The 25,184-nt window shown below is 44.3% G+C and overlaps 2 protein-coding genes across 6 annotated transcripts in view; one reads left to right on the top strand and one right to left on the bottom strand.

Moving 5' to 3' along the window:
- Positions 1-376: 376 nt before the first annotated feature.
- The window catches only part of a1cf (apobec1 complementation factor), a 196,629-nt gene continuing 171,821 nt past the window's right edge, over positions 377-25,184 (top strand). Inside the window, exons 1-12 of one of the 4 annotated variants that reach the window (XM_048987492.1) lie at positions 377-508; positions 2,588-2,731; positions 4,282-4,416; positions 4,552-4,682; positions 5,048-5,286; positions 5,980-6,144; positions 6,457-6,554; positions 7,317-7,596; positions 8,748-8,965; positions 9,559-9,713; positions 10,959-11,098; positions 11,883-13,188. In XM_048987492.1, the coding sequence (XP_048843449.1) occupies positions 2,633-2,731; positions 4,282-4,416; positions 4,552-4,682; positions 5,048-5,286; positions 5,980-6,144; positions 6,457-6,554; positions 7,317-7,596; positions 8,748-8,965; positions 9,559-9,713; positions 10,959-11,098; positions 11,883-12,034 (1,812 nt within the window). In that variant the 5' untranslated portion in view covers positions 377-508; positions 2,588-2,632 and the 3' untranslated portion in view covers positions 12,035-13,188. Of the gene's footprint in view, positions 509-2,587; positions 2,732-4,281; positions 4,417-4,551; positions 4,683-5,047; positions 5,287-5,979; positions 6,145-6,456; positions 6,555-7,316; positions 7,597-8,747; positions 8,966-9,558; positions 9,714-10,958; positions 11,099-11,882; positions 13,189-25,184 lie in introns of those variants that run through there. The other 3 variants (XM_048987489.1, XM_048987490.1, XM_048987488.1) reach the window with 3 other exon arrangements.
- On the bottom strand, positions 13,651-25,180 carry asah2 (N-acylsphingosine amidohydrolase 2). 2 transcript variants are annotated; one of them, XM_048987482.1, is made up of 21 exons: positions 23,030-25,180; positions 22,551-22,684; positions 22,198-22,310; positions 21,851-21,994; positions 21,430-21,606; positions 20,985-21,112; positions 20,241-20,318; positions 19,936-20,056; positions 19,473-19,598; positions 18,958-19,044; positions 18,691-18,795; positions 17,866-17,947; positions 17,671-17,786; positions 16,999-17,093; positions 16,744-16,783; positions 16,528-16,626; positions 16,289-16,384; positions 15,167-15,319; positions 14,855-14,911; positions 14,662-14,750; positions 13,651-13,929 (listed from the first exon to the last, which is right to left on the bottom strand). In XM_048987482.1, the coding sequence occupies exons 2-21, from the start codon at positions 22,678-22,680 to the stop codon at positions 13,749-13,751; spliced, it is 2,217 nt and encodes a 738-aa protein (XP_048843439.1). In that variant the 5' UTR covers positions 22,681-22,684; positions 23,030-25,180; the 3' UTR covers positions 13,651-13,748. The 2 variants fall into 2 exon arrangements, with proteins under 2 accessions (XP_048843439.1, XP_048843438.1); XM_048987481.1 differs by having other exon boundaries at positions 22,551-25,180.

Below are 25,184 nucleotides of genomic sequence, written 5' to 3'. Positions count from 1 at the left end.
CCGGCCCCCCCCAGCCTATTCATTGACTCTATCAGTCTGATGTAGTTTTTGGTCATGCGATGAGTCAGTGACCGAGAGCGAGATGCGAAGCCGAGGGCCCCGTTCTGCCAGTCGGAGGCGTGATCCCTCGTTCCGGTGGAAACTGTGCCGGCCAGGGTGTTTATTCAGTATCGCACACAAAGCCGGCCGTGGCTGTTACATCTCCCACCATGTGGACGGACACATCGTGCCACACCGAGGCTGAAAGCACTATGGCTTTGCTCCTGGACAAAGGGCCCCCACAGCTAAAGGGCAGGAGTGTGGGTGGGAGGGATTGGGGAGGAGGGGGGGGGGGGCAGAGATAGTGCTGGTTAACGTTTAACCCACTGGGCTTGTAAAGCAACCTCAGGACAGTGCACCTTTGGAGTTTGATATTATGTGATTACAGAATCACCCCAACGACACGGTGCCAGACTCCTCCAGAATGAACGTGTGAGTGGTCCGAGCGGGCAGCTCCGAAATTGCTCAGGTAAGCCTCCGCGCTAGAGCCGACATCCCAGGGGGCTGGTCGTTCTTTCGGTTCCCTGGATCCTCTTTTAGCTGCCGTTCCTTTTTCTTCCATTGGGCTCTGCCGGTCACCTGTAAGCAAACACGGTAACCAAAGCTGGGGGTATGGAGTACTTAAAGACATGGTTAGATAGAGTTAAAACTCAGAAAGTAGTATGTTTTGTGGCACTCTGGTGCGGGTCATAGATGTAGTGATATTATGTTTGTTACGGGGATGTAATATAAAATAAAATGGTGATTAGTGAGATCTTGTGAAGAATAAAGGTTAACACAGAGTATTTTTACCTTTTGCGATAGTTCATTCCTTTCGAGATACATCGACAGTCAGTTCCGAGAGTGTTTTCAACAATTTTACTTCACATGATGCAGGAAATGGTAGCTATTGAGGTGTCGTTTCTTACGTTGGAGACAAATATATGGAAAGTCAAATGGCCTTTTTCTGAGAATGTGTGTGTGTGTTTTTTTTACAGTAAAATTTAAACTGGGGCAAATGGATACTTACGGTATTGGGATTGATTTGCACCGACGTATAAAGTAGAGCAGATTGATTGTAGGCAGCAGTGAAATGACTCTTAAGTAAAACTAAATTGCCACCATCCAGGAAAGGTGTTACAGTGAGTTTTTTGATAAAACGGGCCTAGTCTCTGGCCTTCAGCCTCATGTGTGTTTAGCTTCAGTCAACAAACATTAGAAAAGAAGGCATTGATTGCATGCAGATAAGCGCCTGTCTAGTTATCTTGTTTACGCAAACGGTAACCAAGTTGTCTCGGAAAAGCAACGGCAGAGCTAATGGAACTTGTGCGCCAGTCCTCTCCTTGAGAGCTTTCCATTTTAATGACACCCTCTTTATCAGTCACCAAAAATAGACAGTATTATGCTTCTTTGTCACCATCCCAGGTAGCTTCATACCGGACTGAAACGGTAATGTAACTTGAGTAGCATAAATGCATCGTGTTTTTTCCTTTTTTCCTCTCACACGGTAGGTAAGAACCCAAAAGACCGAGACGCCTATTTCGAAGCCAAGCTAATGGTTTTTTAAGCAGGGTCCGTCGTCTGCCGGAATAATTCATCGGTCCAGCTACCGTCTACCTTAAACGTAAGGACTTTAAGAAGACCCTCAAATGACATTGGCCAGTGGCCTCCAGCTAGCAGCTCCGCTCCGCTATCAGTTTACATCGACCTGCGGTCAGCCTGAGCTCGAAGGGTAATTCTGGTGTCTTCGGTCATATTTGCACTGCCAGCATGATGGCCCGCCCTGCGAGGGGTGCTATTGAGCAAAAGATTCAGATATCCAGGGCGACATGCGGTTCCGCTGCCGTCCCCCCACCGGGTTTTGGCCCGGGACCGATTACGTTCACACTCTCTCCGGTGCGGTAGAGTGCGATCATCACAACTCGATACCATCACAGCTGGATGTCCTGTCATCCATTACCAAAATGGCCGACTTCGTCACACACAGGGTTAAATAAAAGTGAGGACAGCAGGACAGCTCATGCCTACGACAAAAAAACGGCATGTTTAAAGTGGGCTGTATTACCATTTCTTCTATATTTAAAAGTGTGAATGTGCATCTAGCATCCAGTTGTAATGATTCTGCCTTGAGGGGACACGTTACTAGTGGTAAAACCCTTTCAAGAAGAGACTTGGTAGTGACCCATATATTTGGTCTGGTTCAGTTAATAATTAGGCAGCAGTCCTTGACTGAAACACACTGTTCTCTCACATTGTATGTTTATTAACGTGTACAGAGATAGTTGATTTTTTATTTTTTTTTTTGTCAATCCACTCTCTATTTTTTATGGTTCCATCCATGAATGTGGGCAGATACCAAAAATAGATCTTCAAATTAAAATTAAATTGAGATTATTGTGATTTTTTTTCCCTGGTGATGGAGTGTTGGGAAGGCTTTAAGCAGGTGACAGGGTCAAACCATGACACGTGAGAAACCCCGGTTTCCCGTGGGTGGTGTGTCCAGGGCATGACCGACTCGTGTTTTTCTCGCTCTGTCATTCACATGTCTCGAACTTTGATTTAATTTCAGTGAGCACCGTTAATTTCACTGATTTATTGCTGATAATCACTCACAATGGAAACCAATCAAAAATCCGGGGATGGACTGACTGGCATGCAGAAAGAGGCAGCGCTGCGCTCACTCATCCAGCGCACGGGATATCGTTTGCTTCAGGTAGGAAGCTGATCTCCATCGCCCGCTTTGGCATCGTGGCCGGGGGGGGGGGGGGATTACGGGAGGGGGGCTGCTGGGATTGTGGCGGAAATGGGTAACCAACATATCAGCGTTGCTCTCAAAGTTTCCTTCCCCTCTCTGCCTTAACATTGATTTGCTGTCCATCACCACTCAGTTATTTCATATCAGTGACGTGCTCTAGAGTTTTTTTTCCCTCAAAAGTACTATGTGTGGATTAAATAAGATTACTTTACGAGTATGATCCGAGCAATAATAACACAGGGTGTGCACTGCCATCTAGTGACAGGAAAGTGTATTGATATTAGTGATTATCCGACGGAAATCGGTGTGAATCCTTACTAATATAAAAAATTTAATATATAATTTCGAAGAAAATGTATCTAAATTAGATTATCTAAATTGCAGGGAAATGTATTGCAGTGCATTAATATGTATCTATATACAAGTAGGAAATGGAGCAGGACAGAATATTTATTTGGTATGTGGCTGGGTGATTCAGCTCGTTTCTATTAACAAAATCAAAGAACAGGCGTTGTCTGTAAGTGAAGAAGTAACAAAGAGCGTGTTAAGCAACAGAGAAACCTGCATTTTGTTTTTTTTCCAATGGCTTTATTGACGTTGGTTTTTTAAGCTACTGTGGTTTAATGTGTCATGCTCGTGCTGTAATATACTCCGTGACTGCAGGACAAATAATGAGACCCTTGTAGCCGCCCCAGGTTCTCTGTGGAAAAGTACTAGCAAGCAACAGGTCGAGTCTAACAATCAACCACAAGCACATTCGACGCGTGTTCCTCGCTGTGATGTTTGTAATGGCTCGGTGCTTATGGGCAATGTTACTACGGGCAACCCAGCTCAACGGTACGACGCAGTCTGCCACATAGAGGCAGTTTTTTTTTTTTTTTGCAAAACAGCAAAGTAAACGTCACACGCTACCGTGAAACAAAGAATGTACACACTTTTATATATGGTAAATTAGTTGTAAGTGAGCATTGTATGTTAATGTCCTGCAAAACCGGTCACTTCTGTAATTGTTATGCTTGATCGAAATGCTTAAATTAGGAATGTTCATGGCAAGGGTGCCATAAGGGGGGGGGGGGGTTAAAAAATTTGGAACATAATTGGATTGTTTTGGCATAGGGGCCCAAAATCTCTAGCGGTGTCCCTGGTTCAAGGACACATTTCTGATGTTTTTTTAGCCTTTGGTATAAATCAGTGGCCTTTAACTTCCAAGGCAGATTTGACAGCTAGCTGCAATAAATAAACGATAAATGACTAACTGGGTTCACTTATGGGAATGTTTCACAACCCAGTCCTCAGAGATCCACAGCGGTCCATGTTTTTGCTCCCTCCCAGCTCCCTTCCAGGCAGTCCAGATAGTTGACATTTCTGCCGGGAGCTGAGAGGGAGCAAAAACATGGACTGTCTGCGGGTCCCCAAGGACCGGACTGGGAAACACTGTCTATCATAGATGCTGCGCAGCCTTGATGGGGCATCCTTCCCCATGATGAAGTTCCGCATTATGTTCACAGGAGAATGGGCAGAGGCGGTACGGTGGCCCACCCCCAGGATGGGAAGGCCCTCCCCCTGAGAAGGGCAGCGAGATCTTCGTGGGGAAGCTACCCCGAGACCTCTTTGAGGATGAGCTGGTGCCCCTCTGTGAGAAGGTATGGGCTGCTTGCTGTCATAAGCCCAGGCTGGTAACTTCTGAAGGACGAGGCACCTGAGAGACCAGAAGGCCAAACCATGTGCCATACTTGCCCAGACACCACCTAGTGTCTGACAGACGGCTTGTTTAACAGTTCGGGAAAATCTACGAGGTGCGGATGATGATGGATTTCAACGGGAATAACCGAGGCTACGCGTTTGTGACCTTCAGCACCAAGCAAGAGGCCAAGAACGCTATGAAACAGCTTAATAACTATGAAATAAGGTGAGGGCCTTTCAGCAGAATGAACATTCAGCTCCTCACACTCCACATTAATGTAGGTTTCAGCGCAGTAGACGGAGATAGATATTGAGTCTTCTATATTTGAACTTAAAGCAAATGTAATAAAAAAAAATCACTGGAGTGAGGACACATCATGACTTTTCATGCACATGATTTTGTGGTTGGAAGATGGATTGGTGGATAGGATTAATGAATGTATGGATTAATAAATGGATGAACGGATGCATTACTGGATGGAGAGGGATGGACAAATGAATGGATGGCTGGATGGAGGAATGTGTGATGGATTAATGAATGGGTGGCTGGATGGATTTGGTATCTTGAGCTCTTTCCATGATGCTCCACAGGAACGGAAGGCTTCTCGGTGTCTGTGCCAGCGTGGATAACTGCCGCCTGTTCGTCGGGGGCATCCCAAAGACCAAAAAGAGGGAGGAAATCCTAGCAGAGATGCGGAAAGTGACGGACGGCGTAGTGGACGTCATTGTGTACCCCAGCGCCGCGGACAAGTCCAAAAATAGGGGCTTTGCTTTTGTGGAGTATGAGAGTCACCGGGCGGCGGCCATGGCGAGGCGCAAGCTGTTGCCAGGTGATACCCGCGGACGGGGCGGAGCCCATGGCAACCAGCATGCATGGACTGTGGAACTGAGGGGGGGGGGGGGGGCACCTTTCTGAAGCATCATGAAGAATTCAGTAATGAGCAATCACACTAAAATCACCTACAAATAATTTAATGCAAACCCGTAAAACTTGATTAATAAGACCAAATTATATCAGTGTTTTTTTTTTGGCTAATTCAGGTCCAGGGAGTGAAAGTCCAGACCAAGATTTTGCTTCAACCAACCAGCTGAGTACAAAGCGTCACAGTCACAGAGTACTCAGCTGGCTGGGTGAAACTAAATCGTGGTCTGGATTTTGCCTTTCTGGACCTGAACTACCTACCTCTGGATATATCTGGGTTTTTCGGTGGGCATGACTTTAAATCTCTCCCCCCACCCACCCCAGCACCCTCATGCCTGTCCTTATTTAGAGGCGTTCCACACTCCATGACGGCACAAACAGGAAATATCAACAAATGTCATTTAGCTCAGATGTTCATGAAGTAGCAGCTTTCTTAAAAGACTCAGCTGATCCAGCTGAAGATCTTATGCATTATCGTTAGATGAGCTGTGAGAGGGGCCCAGTTCGGCGGCAGACATGATTCATCGCTGCGTTTCTCCATGGCTGAATCACAGTTTTCCATTCTGACTGTCTGGTACCAATGACATGCTCCATGGTGCAGGGCGGATACAGCTTTGGGGGCACACCATCGCGGTGGACTGGGCGGAGCCAGAGGTGGAGGTAGATGAGGACACCATGGCCACAGTGAAGATCCTCTATGTGAGGAACCTGATGTTGGCCACCACAGAGGAAACCATTGAGAAAGAGTTTAACAGCGTTAAGCCAGGTCAGTAGGCTTTAAATAACTCGTGTGTGTGCATATATTACATGTTTTTGGTTTTAGGTTATATATTTACAACAATCATATGATTATTATAAAAGCAAATCAGAATTAAAGTAAACCTTTTCGGAATTATACTGGCTGTAAATTGTAAAGTTTACAGTTGAGGTAATGAGAATTTTAAGGGGGAAAAAAAAGCGATATTTACAATTTGCATGGCAAGAAGTATTCGAGGACAAATGTTCTCCAATCCCATAATGCTCTGCTGTCCTTTCTGCTTAAATGTGTCAAGGGTATGAAAGGCCACTTTGCTTGCAGGGACTGTGGAGAGAGTGAAGAAAATTAGGGACTATGCTTTTGTCCATTTCACCCAGAGAGAGGATGCAGTAAACGCCATGAATGCTTTGAACGGAAAGGTAATCACAGTCACACTTCATTCATACAACAGTGATTCTGTTATTTTTTGATCAAACTTCACCAAGTTAATCTATTGATCTACTATACATTAGTGCCCTAATAGAATAGAATAGAATAGAATAGAATAGAGCTTCAGGTATGGTAAAATGCAAGTAAATGGAATTGATACCAGAAGTGATAGAGAGAAATATAAAAATACACATGAAATGTACAATGAAAATGTATACTTATATACAGGAATAGGAATAAATATGTGGCAGTAAGAATGATAATTAGATGAATGTGTAAGTATAAAGTTATATATTATATTAAGTATAATGACTATGCCAAATAAATGTATACTGTACGCAGAGTTGGGTAATTCAGGGCCAGAGAGTAAAAGTCCAGACCGGGATTTTGTTTCAACCAACCAGTTGAGTACTCAGTGACTGTGACTCTTTATGCTCAACTGGTTGGTTGAAACAAAATCCCGGTCTGGACTTTTACTCTCTGACCCTGAATTACCCAACTCTGACTATACATATATGCATATACAAAATCTAATGAATGTGGTGTATAGTGATGCGTGCCTTTAGTTATAAAATAGCGCACAGCAGCTGTAGACGTGAAAGATAACGGAAACATAGCGGAATGGTCAGGTTTTGGCAGGGCCTGGTAATGACCCTGGCCAAGCAGCTCTTTCTCAGCCTTGAAGTAAGTAACATCTGACATCAGACACATGATAAGCTCTGTTGTATTTATTCGGATGGCATTTTCTAAAGGTGCTGGACGGCTCCCCTATCGAGGTGACCTTGGCTAAGCCCGTTGATAAGGACAGCTATGTCCGTTACACTCGGGGCACAGGAGGACGCGTCGCCGCCCTTCTGCCAGGGGAGTATTCCTACACGCTGGGGCAGGTGTACGATCCCTCTGCCGCCTACCTGGGAGCGCCCGTCTTCTACGCCCCGCCGGCATACGCCGCTATCCCTAACCAGTTCCGCTTCCCAAGCGCCAAAGGCCACGTTGGCGGCCGGAGCCTGGTACGCGGCCCCTCCGTCAGAGGTGGGTCCCCCATCCCGCGGACACTTAGTCACATGGCTTACCAGCAGGTGGCGCTGCTCATCACTTCCAGGCAGCTGCCGGTTTACGGTTAGCATTCACCGCTCGGTGTTTAATCCCTTCACGCAGCACATGGGCCCTCAGGATCATCTTAACTCCCCCCCCCCTCAGGGTAGCCCTACACATGTAGGAGCTTTGAATCCGCTCGGACACCGTCTAGACCCCACTCTGATGAATTAATCACGATTCACCATCTGTGTATTGGACCCGTCCTCCTTCTGCATTGAAATACACCCTCACATTAAATAGTTAGCAAACCAGGGGGATTGGTTCCACGAAGCAGGATTTCTCAGATATCTGGGTTAACTTAAGCCGGAAGTAATGATCGCCCAATAAGAGTTTAGGACAGCCATGTCTTCTAGCTTAACCCAGCTAACTGAGAAATCCTGCTTCATGGAATGCCATCCTGCATGTATAACTGACTCGTAAACATTTTCAGATGTCCGAGTGCTGCTTTCATTTGATATTACACCCCACGTTTTGTCTTAAACGCACACATACTTCTTTCAGAGTGTCTAACATCTATCATAACGATGCATCCCAATCCCAAAGCTATTTTAAAAAATATGAATGTTTCGAGGTGCTCGACATGTAATTTGTCGCCCTAATTAGAATATAAGGCTGATGCCGCTGATGTAAATGTCATGTTTACGCTGTACTTCAGCGATGAGGCCAGTTCCTCATTCGGCATCTACTTAACGAGATGCCATCGCGGTTAGCAATTAGATTGTATGCAGCCTTGAATCAGTTTTGCATTTTTTATTATTAATTAGATTGGAAAAAACACAGTGATACGTAGTTTAGTAAAGATGAGAGTGCTTTGTATCTTATGGTGACTTCCACACCTGCATAGTACACCAAAATGGGGAATCCAATTGAAAACGTTTTTGGGACCAAAACAAATCAGCGTAATCATGACTTCAATTTGAAGAAACCAATCACAGTGATCCATCTCCTACCTTAAAGCTGCCCTTGATTGTTCGGTAATATCCAGTTGGAAATGCCTGGACTGTGCAGGACTGGAATATGTGAAGGTGATTGAAGCCTTGATTTCCGGTGATTTGATTTGATTTACTGCCTTCTTGCATTCCTAGACATTTACATGAATGTACCTGTAGGGGCCGCTGGAGTGCGGGGCCTGGGTGGAAGGGGATACCTAGCCTATGCAGGGGTGGGCCGCGGCTGTGCCGCCTACCCGCTAAAGGCGGACAAACGCCCCGACGACAAGCTGTATGACCTCCTGCCTGGCATGGAGCTCACCCCCATGAACCCCGTGACCCTGAAACCCCAGGGCATCAAACACGCCCCCCAGGTAATAACCTGGATGTGGTTCTGGGTCTGGACCCTTGGCAGGAAAATGCAGAAACACACGCCAGCACACACACACACACACATACACACTTAGGACACCTTTGTATGCTATAGCCAGGAAGTGAGCTGCATGAATACCTTCCTATTCAGAAGAGATCAAGACATCTCTATTGTCACTGTACAAGTACAACAAGATGATGTGGGTCGTCCTGTAGAAACCTCAATAAAAGACCATTTTAAGAAAAACAAATAAATAGCATGTAGCAATGGTCAAATATAAAAACACAGCATTAAAGAATGAGGAATATTACACGAGATGATTATCGCACATGAGAAAGGCAGCGACAGAGCTATAGCATTACTGTGAGATAATGATCGTGATTAACAATAGATTACATAGAAAACAACTGTGGTACTTGGATGAAGGTGATAACAGCACTGTCATGCAGTCAACATGGGTGATAGTGTGATGGCTGGAAGGCATACAGCTTTGAATAGAGCAAGTGAATATGCAGCAAGGGACAGGGGTGAGTCATTCACACACAGATAGAGACCATAAAGGTGTGTCACAATGTTAAACGCAACTTTTTGCAGATCCTGGAAGATATATGCCAAAAAAATAACTGGGGCCAACCTGTTTACCAGCTCCACTCAGCTATCGGGCCGGACCAGAGGCAGTTGTTCCTGTACAAGGTCACCATCCCGGCGCTGGCCACACAGTACCCCCAACATGTAAGCTCGAATGCTCGGTGTTGCAAGCTCCGCTTTCCTCTCCATAAAAGGCGGGATTTCTCAGCTGACCCTGCTCGCACTTCATTAAGCGGATTCTCTTACTCAAAGCTACTAAGTTTGTATTTATAATCGATTATAGGAGGCAGTCAGATCTTACCCTTGTGTACGTGTGGATTTATTCCGGAGTAATTCTCAAGCCCCGTGAAGTATTTCTGTCAGTGAGGAGTAGGAGGTGGGAATTTGAGGCAGCCGGGAAGCCTCAGCTGGCAGCGGCATCGGCCGTGTTCCGGCCAAAATTCGCTTCCATCGAGCGCCTGGTGTTTATCTGCTAGAACCACGTACCGACATGCGACGTGGCCAAGATCATGTTAAAAAACAAGACCCGCGCCTTCGTCCCCAGCAGGCCCCAAATTCATCATTATGCGTGTTGTGAAATCACACGTCCTGGGAGACCCCTGTCTCCTGCCCCCCCCCCCCCCCCCCAACCCTGCACATGATAAGAAGCTACACAAAATATTTATGGGTGGATTGTGAAAGAAACTGATTAGGTTCTGCTGACGTTCGCATGTAGCTGCCTGAGTTTGATACTATGTCATCTTCTGTAGTGATTTTGCATTTTACAGCAGCAGAAAGAGGTTTTAAGTTAATTAATTTAAGTTTTAATATTTATTATTGTGTGTTCCGAGGAACAGTGCAAAATTCTTTCATGAACAGCGCATGAGGAGACAACAGGAGTATATAAGAGACAAGACAGTGCAAGACAAAAGACTTACAAATCTTGGAAGTGAAACAATAAATATGCAATAAATTATCGGTGCTTCAGGAAAGGGGTAGAACAATGTGGGGAGCCTCGGGTGTGGTTGTCACGATGGTCACTTTTAATTTGCACGTCTCCCAGCTGAACTTTCTGCAAGTAGCCAACATGCAACAGCATCATCTCACCTGCAACAGGCAAGGGCTCGAAGTACAAATTAGCTTTGCCTGTCTGTCTTTGTGCCTGTCGGAAGAGTTTAAGCTTTGACAGCCCAGTGAAAGTGATGCAGTGTTTATCTGGATGTAACTGTAGGCAATGTGCTCGAGCCTGCCAGGCTCGATCAGTGGGATGCGAGGCCTGTTTTCCAAGTAGATATAACTGAAAAAGATGTAAAGTGTGTGTGTGTGTGTGTGTGTGTGTGGTGGGCGGGGGGTGTCACATTTGGTAAACATTAATCTAAGCTTGTATTAAGCACGTCATTCACATGCGATCCTCTGGCTTCCCGTAGCCATCCGTTTACACCAGCTAAGCTGTGCGAGGCTGTGGACGAGGCCAAGGTCTACGCCGCCGAGAACGCTATGCAGATCCTGGGACTGCAGGCTGAGACCCCGGATGCTTCCGTTGCTGTCGCGGCCGCCGCATTCCCAGGTATGTGAAGGTCCGTATGGCTGCCATTTTCTCCTACTTCCTGATAACGTTCCTAATTCCTAGGACCCCCGCTAATGGAATCGTCCGAAACGTTCTCCCCTTTACGGGGCCCCTGCACATGTAGGAGCCCTGAATCCACCTGGACAGTGTCCACTGCCCCTGAGAAATTAAAATCTGAAATTATGCAGCGGCTCATTTGCAGAGGTGGAACTTAAGAATTTTCTGCTACGAGCCAGCTAGGCTAGTTTAGTAAAAAAAAAAATACAATTTTAACAAATTTTACTAGCCAGTTTTTTGTTCTCGCCCTTTTGGGTAAATTACTCGCTCATTTGAGAAGATTCTTATTTCTTAGGCATGCAACCATGCAGGCAACAGGTTTGGGTCGTCTTCTCATATATGCAATATCAAGCTGAAAATACCGCAACATGACATCAATTCTGGATGTTTCGTATACCATCACTTCATAGCGTGGAGACACTCAAGGAATTCTAGGAGTTATGCTTACTGTGGTGAGCATCAAGTCAGGTGCTGCTAGGCGAACACTAACGAGTTACCGTAATGATTTTGTTCTGCAAACACGTCAATTTTTTTCTCAACTGATAGCTTCAGAAAAATGACAAAATCCGTTATAGCTTGGTAGCACTTGACCCTCAAAATGGTTTTCCCTCGTGTTTATTGTTATTATTATTATTACGGTTATTTCCATTCGTAAAGAAACGCAGTGATGTCACAATGGTAAAACGGCTTGGCCTCTCTTACGCATGCTCTCCATGTTCCTCTGCAGGCTACACAATAGCTGGCACCGCTGCCTCAGTGGCCGCCTCTCAACTCAAACAAGCCGTCACCCTTGGGCAGGATCTGACCGCGTATGCCACCTATGAGGGCTACCCGGCGTTCACCATAGGCACGCGTGGCGATGGCTATGGGGTTTTCTGAAGACTAGTCCACATCCCCACACATCCGTGGTTTTATCTGTGATATATTTAGACTAGAACATAGAAGTTGTTTTGTTCAGTACTATTGATATTCTACGTTAAGTGATAGCTAATCATCTGGAATATGCATTTAATCTCTTTTACCGGAGAGCCTTGTCAGCCTTTGATGTCTCTCAGGAATGGGGTTGCATGCAAAAGATGTTTACAAAAAAATATCCCTTAACCTCTATTTTTTTTTTTCCTTTATTTTAATTTTGTTATATCTTGTTTTACTCTTCTCCTAGATAGTAACCCCCTGAACCCCTATTTAAATTGCTTAAACTACAGAACTAGCAGAAGTCTTAACTACCGTAGCAATTACACGAGAAGTATCTCCCTCTTAACGCGAGTGTGCATTCCTTGAAGGAAACTGAGAGGCAGATTTACCATTTCGATTTTAGAATTCGTAACCTGTTCATTTACAGAGACTCTCGGAATCTGAATGAGGTGCCTCCCCTCAACCAATGACATTTATTTCGGCGCTTATGCTATTTCTCAGTATTTGTGGACACACAGAAATGTGTTTTCTTTTGGCCGGTATCCCAGTGCAGAGATATAAGGAACCATGCAATAAGCTGTGAAGTTTTGTTGTGCGTTGAAAGGCTGGTCTTCGAGGTGTTAGGAAAATGCGACGATGTAGGCAGCCGGACGCATCCATGATTTCTGAGAAAGACCTCCTGACTAGTGGCTAGTGTGATATTTATTAGCTCTCATGTCGTCTTTTAACGAAATACTCAGAGTTCCAGTCCTAAACAAGCGCAGTTAAACGCAAAATTCATACAGAGGCACGACAACCATTTTCTCTGTAACACTAACTATAAAAAGGCCTGGGCTGTTTCTGACAGTATTAAAGTGTGTGTAGCACTTAGAACTTCTTCTTTTTTACCAGAAATACAACAATATTTGTATAGCGTTCTGTTGTTTTGGATATTTGAAACTCAATGACTCAATCATTATTCAAAAATGAGAAAAGCCATTAAATAGATTGAATTAATCAAAACTGGATTAATAAGAAAGTACATCACTGTGTTGTAAATGGTATGGTTCCGCATGGGAAATAGCTACGTTGTCAGGTAATCGCTCTCTGGAAAGTCAATAAATGTATTATTATGCAAATGTGTGTGTCTGTTCTCAATTTATTTTAATGAGATTCTTACAATAATAAATAAAAAATAAATGCAAAAAGTAGACAGCAGTGCATTAATAATTACTTTCAAGGATTTCTTCAACTGTATGACTTATTGTGACCTTATACCGGATAAGTCCTTGGAAGATGTATAGATAGATAATATGCATTATATATAACAAACTAGGTATTGCCCAGTCATAGGATGTGATACCTTGATGGGTTACTATCTGCCTGAGATAAGGTGTGTCTCATCAAAGACCAGGTAGGATGAATGACCTCCTGGATACCGGCAATCCAGGATCCGGAAATCCAGGATCCGGATTGCCTACCCCGGCTGCTTCAATGATGAATGGAATTTTGAATATCTTAAACTCTAGAGTAACTCCCGTTTGTTCCCCTCACCGTACCGAGTGTGTCTAGCAAGCAAAAAGAAAATGGACCGGGGTACCTTTCACATTCCATTATTTTTAATCAGAATTACAAGATGCAAAACGACGTAACTAATGTACATGTTTTTACCTAAAGAGTGCTTTCAAGACGACGACTTCTAGGAGACCTCGAACAGATCTGACGTTCCTTCATAGGGCTTTACAACAGGCTTCAGGCCTACAGACGTCTTAAAATGGCCGAAATGGCGGATTCGGTAGGATCCGGGCAGAGCGGCAGGTGGAATGTGCCACTCCACAGTGGCGTTGCTCAGCTGATTTTTGCCCTTCGCCCAGTGAAACCTGCATGGGGAGGGCACACTTTACGCGGATCCGCCAGAGCGCAAACAAACAAGGCAGTGGCGCTATTGACCTCCCCTCCCCTCCACCGCAACCCCCAAAACCACTGACTGTGTTAACGCCAACTCTGATCAAAGGGCGGGTGACCTCATTACTGCCAGCAGTAGGTGGTGCAGCCTCATAACTGGACCATTACCACTAAGACATCAGCCCATTAACCCCCCCCCCCTCACCCAGCCCACAAGCGGATGAGTCTATAACTCAAAACAACAACTGAACCTCAGAAACGTCCTGCTTCCTCTTCTCTCCTCTGGCTTCTACCACTCTGGGCCAGAAAGCTTTTAAAACACGCTCCGACTGATAAACAGATTAGTCGAAGCCTTCGGACAAAAGTGCGAACATCTTGCGTTCCCTGGCGTCTTTATCTAACTGAGATATATGCAAGTCCACGCATGCAAGTGCGACTTCATCTTAAGGGTTTAACTGCAGAACGATAATGACTGGACTTGACTCAGCAGTATTTTTATCGTCAGAAGGACTTAGGAAGATAACAGCAGGACAAAGAGGCGTTAGATAAGTAAATTTCCCTGTGGTGAATTAGGCTGTATAAACACACCACCTGGGAACGGAAACTTTTGTTAAGAGAAAATTATATGAATAGAATTGCTGTTACGTTATTCCTGCATGGTGATCAGGAAGCATCTACAAAACGGCGACATGAAACCTCTACGGTACCTTGTCTCCCAGGAGGCATCTGTATGGACTATTTCCCACACCTGCGTTTTGTTGTCATACTTCTCCACGGTGACAAAAGTCTTCTCCCTCTGAAATGACATCATGTGATGAGTCAAGAAGCCCCTGTCCAGACATGCAGGCGGGCCAAACCGAATCCTGAAAAGGCGAGAAGCTCGAGGCTGCAGTTCCTCACCATGTCTCCTGAGTTCCGGGGATTTCCGCTGACAAACGTCACAGACGCAACCTCCCCCTGGAAGGGTGGGAAAAATCGCTAGAAACGCTCAACCCAGAGGTACATCAAGAAGGACATCAGGAGAATAAGCCCATGCCCTTGTATGACAGTCAGCGGTGCAGAAGAGGCATGGAAACCCCTGGCAGATTCAAGGGGCCCCGCATTCATTAAGGCCCCTGAATATGTATATTATACGTTACATTGCACAGCTAGGCTCAAGGGGACATTTTTAGGGGGCCCAGAAATTTTTGCTACACTCCTGATTGCGCGTACCCGTCCGTAGTTCGGCAGAACCTGCTCCAAGACATCCCCGAACGTGGTGTTGGGGGGCGCTTTGTCCACACGGACACCGGGTAACAGGGAGATGAGCTGGTTCTCTGCAAAGAATGGGGGCTCAGGACCCCTAGGCAGCTCACCAACCTTACCCTACCAAAGAACCACAAGCATTTCTCAGTTAAGTTCATATTCTAACTCTGGATGCCAATGTATAGTAAGACAATACACACCGATGAGCCAAAACATTATAACCACTCCCACGTATACCGACTATCCAGTATAAAAAAAGAGGTGCTTGTCAAGGTGTGGGCGACGGCCGAAGATTTTGATGATAATCATGGGGGTGATGAGTCACAGCACACAGCACACTGTGTCTTGTGGAAGCTATGTAGCTGCAGGCCAGTCAGAGTGCCCATACTGACCCCTGTCCACCGTCCACAGCACCTACGATGGCCACGTGAGCGTCAGAAGTAGACCTTGGAACAATGAAAGAAGGTCGTCTGGACAAATGAATCCCATGTCCTGCTGCGTCATATTGACGGGCAGGAATGTGTCGAGCATATGTGGGACGCGTTAGACCAACAAGTCCGATCCAAGGCTACATACACATACTCAGCAGGGCTCCACGTGCTGACACATTGTGTGTTCCGGTGATCATCATCAAAATTATCTGCCATTTGTGCCGCCATACATACCTTGCATGCGCAAATTAAATGGCACATGTGTAATAATCACCAGGGCTTTCGATGAAACATTTGTCTGGACGCCTTCAGTACCAAACGGACATTTACTTTATACAAATTACTAGCTTTTGGGCACCACAATTCGGGTCTCATTAATATTTTAGACACACTACTAATCTGCTTATGAAATAGTTGGCAGTAAATGTACATATAGTATAGTAAATGTACATATAGTATAGTACATGTACATATAGTATAGTACATGTGCACATAGTACTGAAAACCAGCATACAGACAAATGTTTCACCCGTCACCTAAAGACCTGGTGATCATCACACATTACATCGTGATGTGAATGCAACAGGCTTGCTGATTGGTCTACTGAGAGAGAAGTGAGCTGGGTAGTGCGGCATCTGGGCTTCCCGCCAGGCCCTACCTCAGCGATGGCCTTGGCCAGACCTCTGTAACACTGAATATAAGCTGAGAGAGTATGAGGGCCATAAATGGTGGACGCCCCCTCGTATCGCTGGATCTGCCACAAACACAACATAAAGTGGTTTGCATCTAATCTCGAAAGAAGCATGATATCCGCAATATCTGAATGAACAACATGCACACTCTACCATAAACTGTTTTTTTTTTTTTTTTGCTCGAGTCAACAGTTTATGGTCGTACCTGATATTCCTCGTAGGTGGTTATGTAGTGCGTATAGACATTCGACAGTCCAGCGATCACAACCTCTGCATCGGCAAAAGTGGAGCTCTTCTCCATTTCCTAGGCAGATCGCACATGGCTCTGGTTTATCGACGTAGGAGACCAAGTAGAAGTATCTCGACCTTTCTGACAAAACCTAATAAGATGCCGAGTTCTGGTGGAATCGATAATCCTCACCTGCTTCACTGCCTCCCTGATCCTTCTTCCTGACATTGTCCTAGAAGCGCATCATAAATTTATTTTTGTCATAATAAGATTGTTTATCTAGCTAGACAATCTCAAAAAAACGTCGATTTGTTATACATCATTTTTTTAATATGTGGTGATAAAACATCAGGACTGCTTAGGGGTGACTATCCATGAAAATCCATAAAAACTGAACTCAAGCCTCCATTCAACAGTATGACAGTCTGCAGTCTTGGCGAAGCTCACGTCATTTCTCCAGGTACGGCCACGATAGCAAGGGAGCCGATGGTGATGATCTGGACGTCCACGATATCGGGGTGCCATGGAAGAGGCTTCGACATCTGGATACAGGTCATAGAGCCACTTTTATCATCACAGTAAATGGCAGAGGCTCGAAATTAAATTCAGTTCCGTATAGCATCTTTCACAATGCAGTCACCCCAAAGCACTTGACAAGATAGTGTGGCAATCCATTACCACATCATTCGTTCAAAATGGTGCATAACAGGGAATAGGGAAAGAAACAATGCCAAAAGACAATGGAGGAGAGGAACCAAAAGCTCCAGAGTAAGGAGAAAGAATAACCTATGGGGCTTCTAAGGTCAACTGGCAGCCCAACCCCGCCAGGCATGCTAACATTATACGGTACAAGGAAAACATGCTTTAATAAAAGCAAGGTGTAAATTATGGTGATAATCCGAGTCCGTCAGAGAGCCAGTCCTCCGTGCAGGTCTGTGTAAGCTGGTAGATCACATGCTGCATCCACAATGTCACAGTTTGTAAGGTTGCCGTCCAAGATTAATGGGCAAGGTAGGAGAACTTATCCGAGGGAATGCTTTATAATGCGATATGTGCTCTTAATAGGACAGGAGAAAGCAAGAGTGCTCATTATACATGGGCATATCGACAGGACTTCACCTCTCCAGTGTTGAAGAGGATGGGTTTGGGACTGTGGCATTTCCGCGTCTCATTCGACGGCTCTCCCAGCAGCGCGTCTCGGATGCCGTCCCAGAACGGATCCCCCTCCAACATCCCTTAACGAGACACGCAAACTTTGCCCGCTGCAATTTTCTGGATCCGTGAGCCCCCGCAGTGGGTTTCAAGACTGCTTACCCTGCGTGAAATTGAGGTCACCACCTCCATCGATGGTCCCACCTGCGAAGCTGTACCCCAGAGCAGGTTTGCAGGTTCTACCCTGAGGAGAAGCATCACACAGCATGACAGAATGTTAATGCACTGGAGACCAGAGGCGGACATTTCAGGCCCAGAAAGTAACAATCCAAACCAGGATTTTGTTTCAACCACCCAGTTGAGCATAAACAGTCACAGAGTACTCAACTGGTTGGCTGAAACAAAATTTTACTTTCTGGACCTGAAATGTCCGCCTCTGCTAGAGACAAGAAGCAGATGCGACTCTACGAAAAATTCCAAGCAGGGCCTTCGTTTTAATTGCCTAAATGTTACTCTTTTCCCGCCAAAAAGAAGTGGTCCTTATGTTTTTGAAAAACAAAAACATTCCATTCAATGAAAATAAACAGGAACAGCTGCAACACCCAACCGATGTTCGAAATTAGACTGGAGCTCAACAGCAAAGAATAGGGAAGGCTATGCAACAGCAACGGCAATGTCATGGATAATGCCCGGCCTAGTACAGGAAGGTCAACAGTCAAATAATATTATTATTAATAAGTTAGCAGACATTATTTCAAAGACATGTATATAAGACATCTACAAATGCACTAATTTATTCAGCTGAATGCTAATTCACTGTGATATAGGTAATCGGTTCACAACTAACTTTTGCTCAAGAGTTCTACAAGACTTCAGTAATTGGTGGTGTTTCTCAATATGCATATTTGACCATTTCTGTGTTCTTGCAGTTTTACATCATCTTCAGTTGCCGAAGCACTGAGAAACATCTTTGGGTTCGGGACTCACGGTGTGCGTGGTGTTGATCTGAACCATAACATCTGACATATTAACCCACTGATGGGCCCCATAGACAGTCCCGTGCAATTCCTGTTGCATGTTCCTGTACAGTTCCTGAAGGAAATATTGAAAGGGATTGTTGATAAATATGCAAACGAGCTCATTACAGTCAACCAATCATCACAGCTACATTGCCAGCATGCCAGCTAGGGATCACCTATTAATTCTATATCATCAAGTCTGGGCTCCACCCCCTTCTGGGATAATACTACCTACCTTTGCCTTATTGTACATGCTTTCTCCAACAATCCTTGTGCTTTCAAACATGTCCTTTCCTGGACCCAGGGCGACGCACATCTTAGTCTGTGAAATTTGATATTAGATCCTTGATCTTGACATTGAATGACAATGAATGAAAGATCTAGAGGCAGATTTCATGAAATAAAGTAATAAAAATATCTTTAAATTTAAAACAACTGGAAGCTTAGGTAATAAAGGACTGAAGTAGCCTAGACGGGACCTCAATGCATCACAGTGCATGCAGAAACACCTACATCAAAACTTGCAAATATTCACATGCTTAACCACCGTTCATATATGAAGACTTAAGGCCTTTTGAAGAAGACCAACCTGAGCTTAGAAGAATTCTGACAAACCTACAGCCCTGGCCACTATAGTATAAATTAATACCCGATATATCATCCGCAATCAGTGTACTACTTGTCCTTTATTTTGTCACATAGTTTCAAACCAAGACTTTCGTGGAAACATGGCATTGATGCCCCACGTACTCCACCAACAGGACAGGAACTGTTGAGATAGTCACATGACTCTCCCGTGTTGACACAGTAAGGACCTTTGGTGTTTGGAGTAACGTCTCCCTCATTGCTAGAGGAGAAGGCTGCCACAAAAGGCCCCTGTTAAAAACAAGAGTAGCCAAAAAGGAGTATCTGACAACAAACACAGTTCAGTCTGGTGTTCCTACAGCTAGAGACCATCATGCAATATAGCCATTCTTCAGCTAATTTCATTGAAACAAGAAAAACCCATAATCAACTTTTAATTACTTTGAGAAATTGTAGATATATAGCAATAAATCAGCTGCTGTGCCATTTATAGGACAGAAATTAATGGATTTTAAACCATGACGTGTTACTGTTTTGTTCGCACTCAGCTACTAAGCAGAGAACTTGGGGTTTTTTTGGATACAATATCGATGAGTCACATGAATACGTTGGATTAAAAAGAACTCACCTCTCCAGGTAGGGAATTAGGATTTTTCTCTTGCTCAAACAGGTAGGAGGCGTACCCCAGGTTGTCCGAACTCACCATCCGATTGGTTAAGTTCATACTGACAGAATGAACAGCAAACCAGCTAGAGGCAGAGAGAAATTAAACCAATCAGATTTATTTTTGGAGTGAAATCAAGCGATACAAAAAAAATGATAGGCGGGAGTGTCTCAATGAAGGAAAATAAACGCAGGCAGTGTTAACATTTTTCTACTGATAAATGCAGCCATTAGAAGGTTGAGAAAAATAAAACTGATTTGTTTTACTACCTGAGAGCTCCCAGTCCATCCCCATCCATATCTGTAAACTTCAGAACAACAATCTGGTTGTCAGTGTTGGATTTATACCTGAAGGACGGGTGAATTAGTGAATGCATCGCCAAGCCCACAAGTGCAGATGCTGATTATTAGTAGTAAGCAGTTGTGAGATGGTCTCTTGCAGACCTCTGTTCAAGCAGTTCTGCTTTGTTCAAAATTTTATATCCATAATTAGACCCCATTTTAGATTCTTGATTCTACCTCTCAGGGGTACAACACTGCACTATGCATTGATCTAAAATTATTGGGAAAAAATACACTATATGGACAAAAGTATTAGGGCACCTGGCCATTATACCTGCAGGAACTTCTATGATATCCCATTCTAAATCCATAGGTGTCAATATAGAGCTGGTCCCCCCTTTGCAGCTATAACAGCTTGCACTCTTCTGGGAAGACTTTCTACAAGGTTCTGGAGTGTGTCTGTGGGAAGTTCTGCCCATCCATGCAGAAGAGCATTTGTGAGGTCAGGCACTAATGTTGGACGTGCTGGAACAGAAAAGGGCCTTCCCCAAACTGTTCCCACAAAGTTGAAAGCACAGAATTGTCCAAGATGTCTTGGTGTGCATTTAGAAGAGGATGCCATAAAAGTTCCTGTGGGTGTAATGACTAGGTATCCCAATACTTTTGCCCATGTAGTGTTACCACTGTAAAATATGGCCTTTATGCGACATGTGAGGGGTCGTGCTGTCACACCTGCCACGCTCCTCTGCAGGGTTATTCAGGTATGCCTGTGGACTTCTATTCAGGTTACTCCCTTGGATTTCCCCTTTGTTCATGAAGATTCTCCCAGGCTTCATGTTTCGGTGAGCCCTGTCGATGCTCTGTGCAGGAACCAGGAACTTAATCACAGCGGTTTCAAAACTGCCAATCCCCATGCACCTCTTTTGTCATTGTCCTCAATTACAAATTTGGCAAATAGAAAAAACAACAGCAGGACAGCTCTATATATCTGAATCTGTATATCAATATACATCTATAGATCTCTCTATATCTATATGTATGACTGATGCAACCTGAATACAGTACTACCTAGTATTACTTTCCTTTAATCCCATTTAAGTAGGTTCTTGTTCAAAAGGACACTAACATAAAAAAGACAGATGGACAGATTGGCGGTGGGGAGGGGGTGTTTGACTACCTTCACAATGCCGTTGACGAGGGCTTCGATAGAGGGCTTTATATAGCCTTTGCTGGTAATCATGAACAATGTGTACTGGAAGTACCCAGCCGGGCCAGAGTGCGTATGTGTCCCACTCAGGACCACGTTATCCTGTCTGTAAAGGTCACCATATTTGGCCGTGAGCTCCTTCAGTACCTAATCCAGCGAAAGAGAACGGTTGATAGGATATATTACATGCAAACACAGATGAAGTGTTCATGGTGGATCTGTTCTGTCCTTGGCATCTGGAGATAGCTATGCGTTGATTACATCATGCATGCTGATATAAGCGTTTATGATGCATTCCCCGTGAAGGTGTTCTTTTGGCCTCAAGAAGAATCCTTCACAGAAGGTAATAGCCAAGGCAGTCTAGCGTGAAAGGCGGAGCTTGTCTAGTTACCTCCAGCCGCAGCCTCTGAGAGACCATCCCTATGTCCGCGCTCACAAACACCACCCGCCTGCTCCCGTCGCCCACAATAAAGGCTCGGCTGAACAGGCGAGTGTGGATTCCTCCAGCAGTCTGGTCCAAGTTGGCGTAGCCCATCTGAGACATGTGACAGACAGCTACAGGTGACTTGATCGCCTCCATATATTACATAACCCTAACCTGTTATTCGGGATAACATCCTGGTCAGGCTCCAAGGAACTTCCGTGCAATTCATTGCCAATTTAAAAAATCCACACCGATAAAAAATAAATAAATAAAAAATCACCAGCAGACAGAACGTCAGGGTTATCATCTCTCACCAGCGGAACCTCCCCAACGGGTCCCGTACAATCTGCTCTGCCAACACCGATGACAAACGAATTCTCAATAGGCTTCCAGGTGGGCGTAGGAATAGGCTTCAAGTCTTCCACAGCTGAGCATCAAACAGAAGATCCCCTTGTGGGTCACATGACGAGACCCTTCTCGCTGGTCTTGGAATGGCAGCCAAGTTATTTTTCCAAATAAAATCAGCCATAGCGAACTTAAAATTGCCGCCTGTATTGCTCATTTGCACTTTCCAAAAGCACGATATTCCCTTAGTATGACTTTGAACTTTACATTCAAATTTTTCTTTGGATTATATGCAGCGTAATCAGACATCAAGACGACTTACGTGTGTCGGAGGTCAGTTTCACAGCCAAAACGACGACGAGGCTGACAGAGACCCCAGTCATTAGTACGAAGAGGCAGATGAGCAGCACTTCCACAGAGGTCAGACGACTGCATGCTTTCTTACGACCCATGACCCTAAAGGAACAAAGCACCCAGACTCCCACCTGAAGCTCAGAGCCGCTTCCCTCCCCCCAAAAACAACACAGGATCCTTCCCAAATTCCTTTCCCCAACCATGGTTTGACCGCATGTCAGCTATAAGAGCAATATGGAAATAAGAGCATTTTTAGTCCTGATTTCACTCTGTAAACAAAAAGAGCAGCTCGATACAGAACTAACAAGTGCTTGGTTTGCTTCTCCGACATCACAAAGTTTAAGACGCGATCTTGTGTCGCTTCTTATGAGGCACATCCGACACTTTGCTCATGCTCCATTGACAGTCGGCGATAACAGCCAGAAATACGTAAAACACAACCCATACCTTAACGACGGAAAGCGTTCTCGCTACTAGCAGCAAGTTCCAACACACTTCTCCAGATAAAATTAATACATCCAGCAGAACACACGCAGAGTCAGCCCAGAACGCTAAAAACATTTATACAGCCCAAGGGGGCACAGAGATAACCATGTGCTATTTTATGATCTTTGTCCTTCCCGGCTTCTCCTGTGCCAGACAACGGCTCGGTTAAATCACCGTAAGCAAGAACATAAATGGAAAGATAAATAATTAAATCTCTCAGAAAGACATTTAAGCTGCGTTTGTATCAAAGGTCACATCATAATCTTTTGAGGCACATTTGGTCACGGACATGAAGAAATATTCTGACCCTGTAGAGAATGCAATTCCTAGTATATAATCACGTTTCAAAGCCCAATCATTTTTAAAGCATATTATCCAATTAATCCCATAATTCTCAAACAGTTGGTAGTGCACGTCATTCACTTAATATGGAACAATGATGCAGGAAAAATATTTTTCTCTGTTTATTATAAATTATTTTCAGCTGTGAAATGTTTGATCATTCTTGGTATCATTCCTTTGCCACATTGTATCAAGTCATTAAACGGAGAAAACAGACAATGTACAATTTACCTCTCAATAGCACAAACAGCTGTTCAAAATTTAAAAAAAAAAAAAAAAATGCCTGGATATACAGAAGAAAAAAAAATTAACCAAAAAGCAAATGCAAGTTACACTGTATTTTAAAATGAGACGTATTTCATCTGTTAGAAAATGCAATGTCATTTCAAGAGAAGTGCACACTCGGATTCGATTTGAAATGTCCTTTATTGTCTTCATCTTGTGTTTTGGCTACCACTGTGTGTACATCTGCGATTCATATATTCCGTTTGGCGATAGACTGATTTTGCTACACTTTGAACAGACCCGACAACGCAGGCCTCTCGATCGCCATCTCACCACACAAGAGCACTTTCAATGACGAAAGAGCAAAGAAAAAAAAATGCAGAATGACAGACTGACAAAGATTAAATTCTGAGCAAATATTTGATTTTCCCCTCCTGGTGGGTTTAGCTCCCGTAGCCCATGGAAACTGTCAGCTACTGAAAGTGATCAGCAATTTGGTAAACAGGATAGTGGATACATATCCAAGCGAAAGACCCAGACAGAGCTAATGTGACTACAGTACTCAGAAGACACTTCAGATTGTAGTGGTCCCTACTGTACAAGCTGCAGAAAAACAGACTTCACACACTCAACGCTCTTCAGCAATGACACAGGAGTGCGGTGGCACTTCTGACCGGTCAAAAATTCGGGCAGCATATACCCCACGTGCATCCGCAGACGAAGAACCGGCAGGGAGTCAGTCGCGGTATTCCGATCAGCTTGGCCGTCGAGCTGGGATGCAAAACCGGGGTCAGGATTCCTGGAATTTCTTAAGAATTCTTAATGGTGTGGGGCGACTTCAATGAGTGCGCCATCTGTTTTGCGTTGTGCGATTCTGCAGACGGAAGCCGCAGCTCAACGAACGCTAAAAATACTGTCGAACAAAACTGTTTATCGTTAAAAACATAACAAATGTCTTAAAATAAAGAAAAAAAAAAAAACATTATAGGCCCAGCAGACAACGAGAGAGTTGAAGTCCCTGTGAAACACTGTAGTAATATATTAACTACATATATATATATACTGCAGGTGGAGCAATTATTTACAGTGATTTGTTCTGATACTGAATGGGACAGAGTAATAAACAATACTGTGAGTACTCCTGGAGCAGAACACCAAGGATGCAAGATGACCGGGCATCCAGACAGCATCACAAGTACTTTTCACTCACACAGTAAAAGGTACGCCTTAAATTTAGCTGTTCTACATTGTCCCAAACGTCCCATTTATTCTAAGCTTACAGATGTTTAAAAGAAAAAAAAAAAAAAAAAAAAAAAGTTGAACGTTTTAGTGTAAAATTATAGACAATCTAAAAATATATAAAAGCCTAGGCTAGGATTTCATTAAAACACACAGCCTGTAAATGCCACATCTCAGAGGATCGAAATAGAAAATTACAAAAGGACACTACTAAGATAACCCAAATAAACATGAGCTTCAGTCAGATATCGTAGCTTATGCTAAGGTTTATCCATTTATTTCCTACAAGATCCACCCACATCCCATCCCC

The sequence above is a fragment of the Brienomyrus brachyistius genome, chromosome 20 (genome assembly GCF_023856365.1).
Source record: "Brienomyrus brachyistius isolate T26 chromosome 20, BBRACH_0.4, whole genome shotgun sequence".
In the NCBI taxonomy this organism is placed as follows: Eukaryota; Metazoa; Chordata; class Actinopteri; order Osteoglossiformes; family Mormyridae; genus Brienomyrus; species Brienomyrus brachyistius.
The sequence above is the reverse complement of the archived record's forward strand: the minus strand, read 5'-3'. Positions and strand labels throughout refer to the sequence as shown.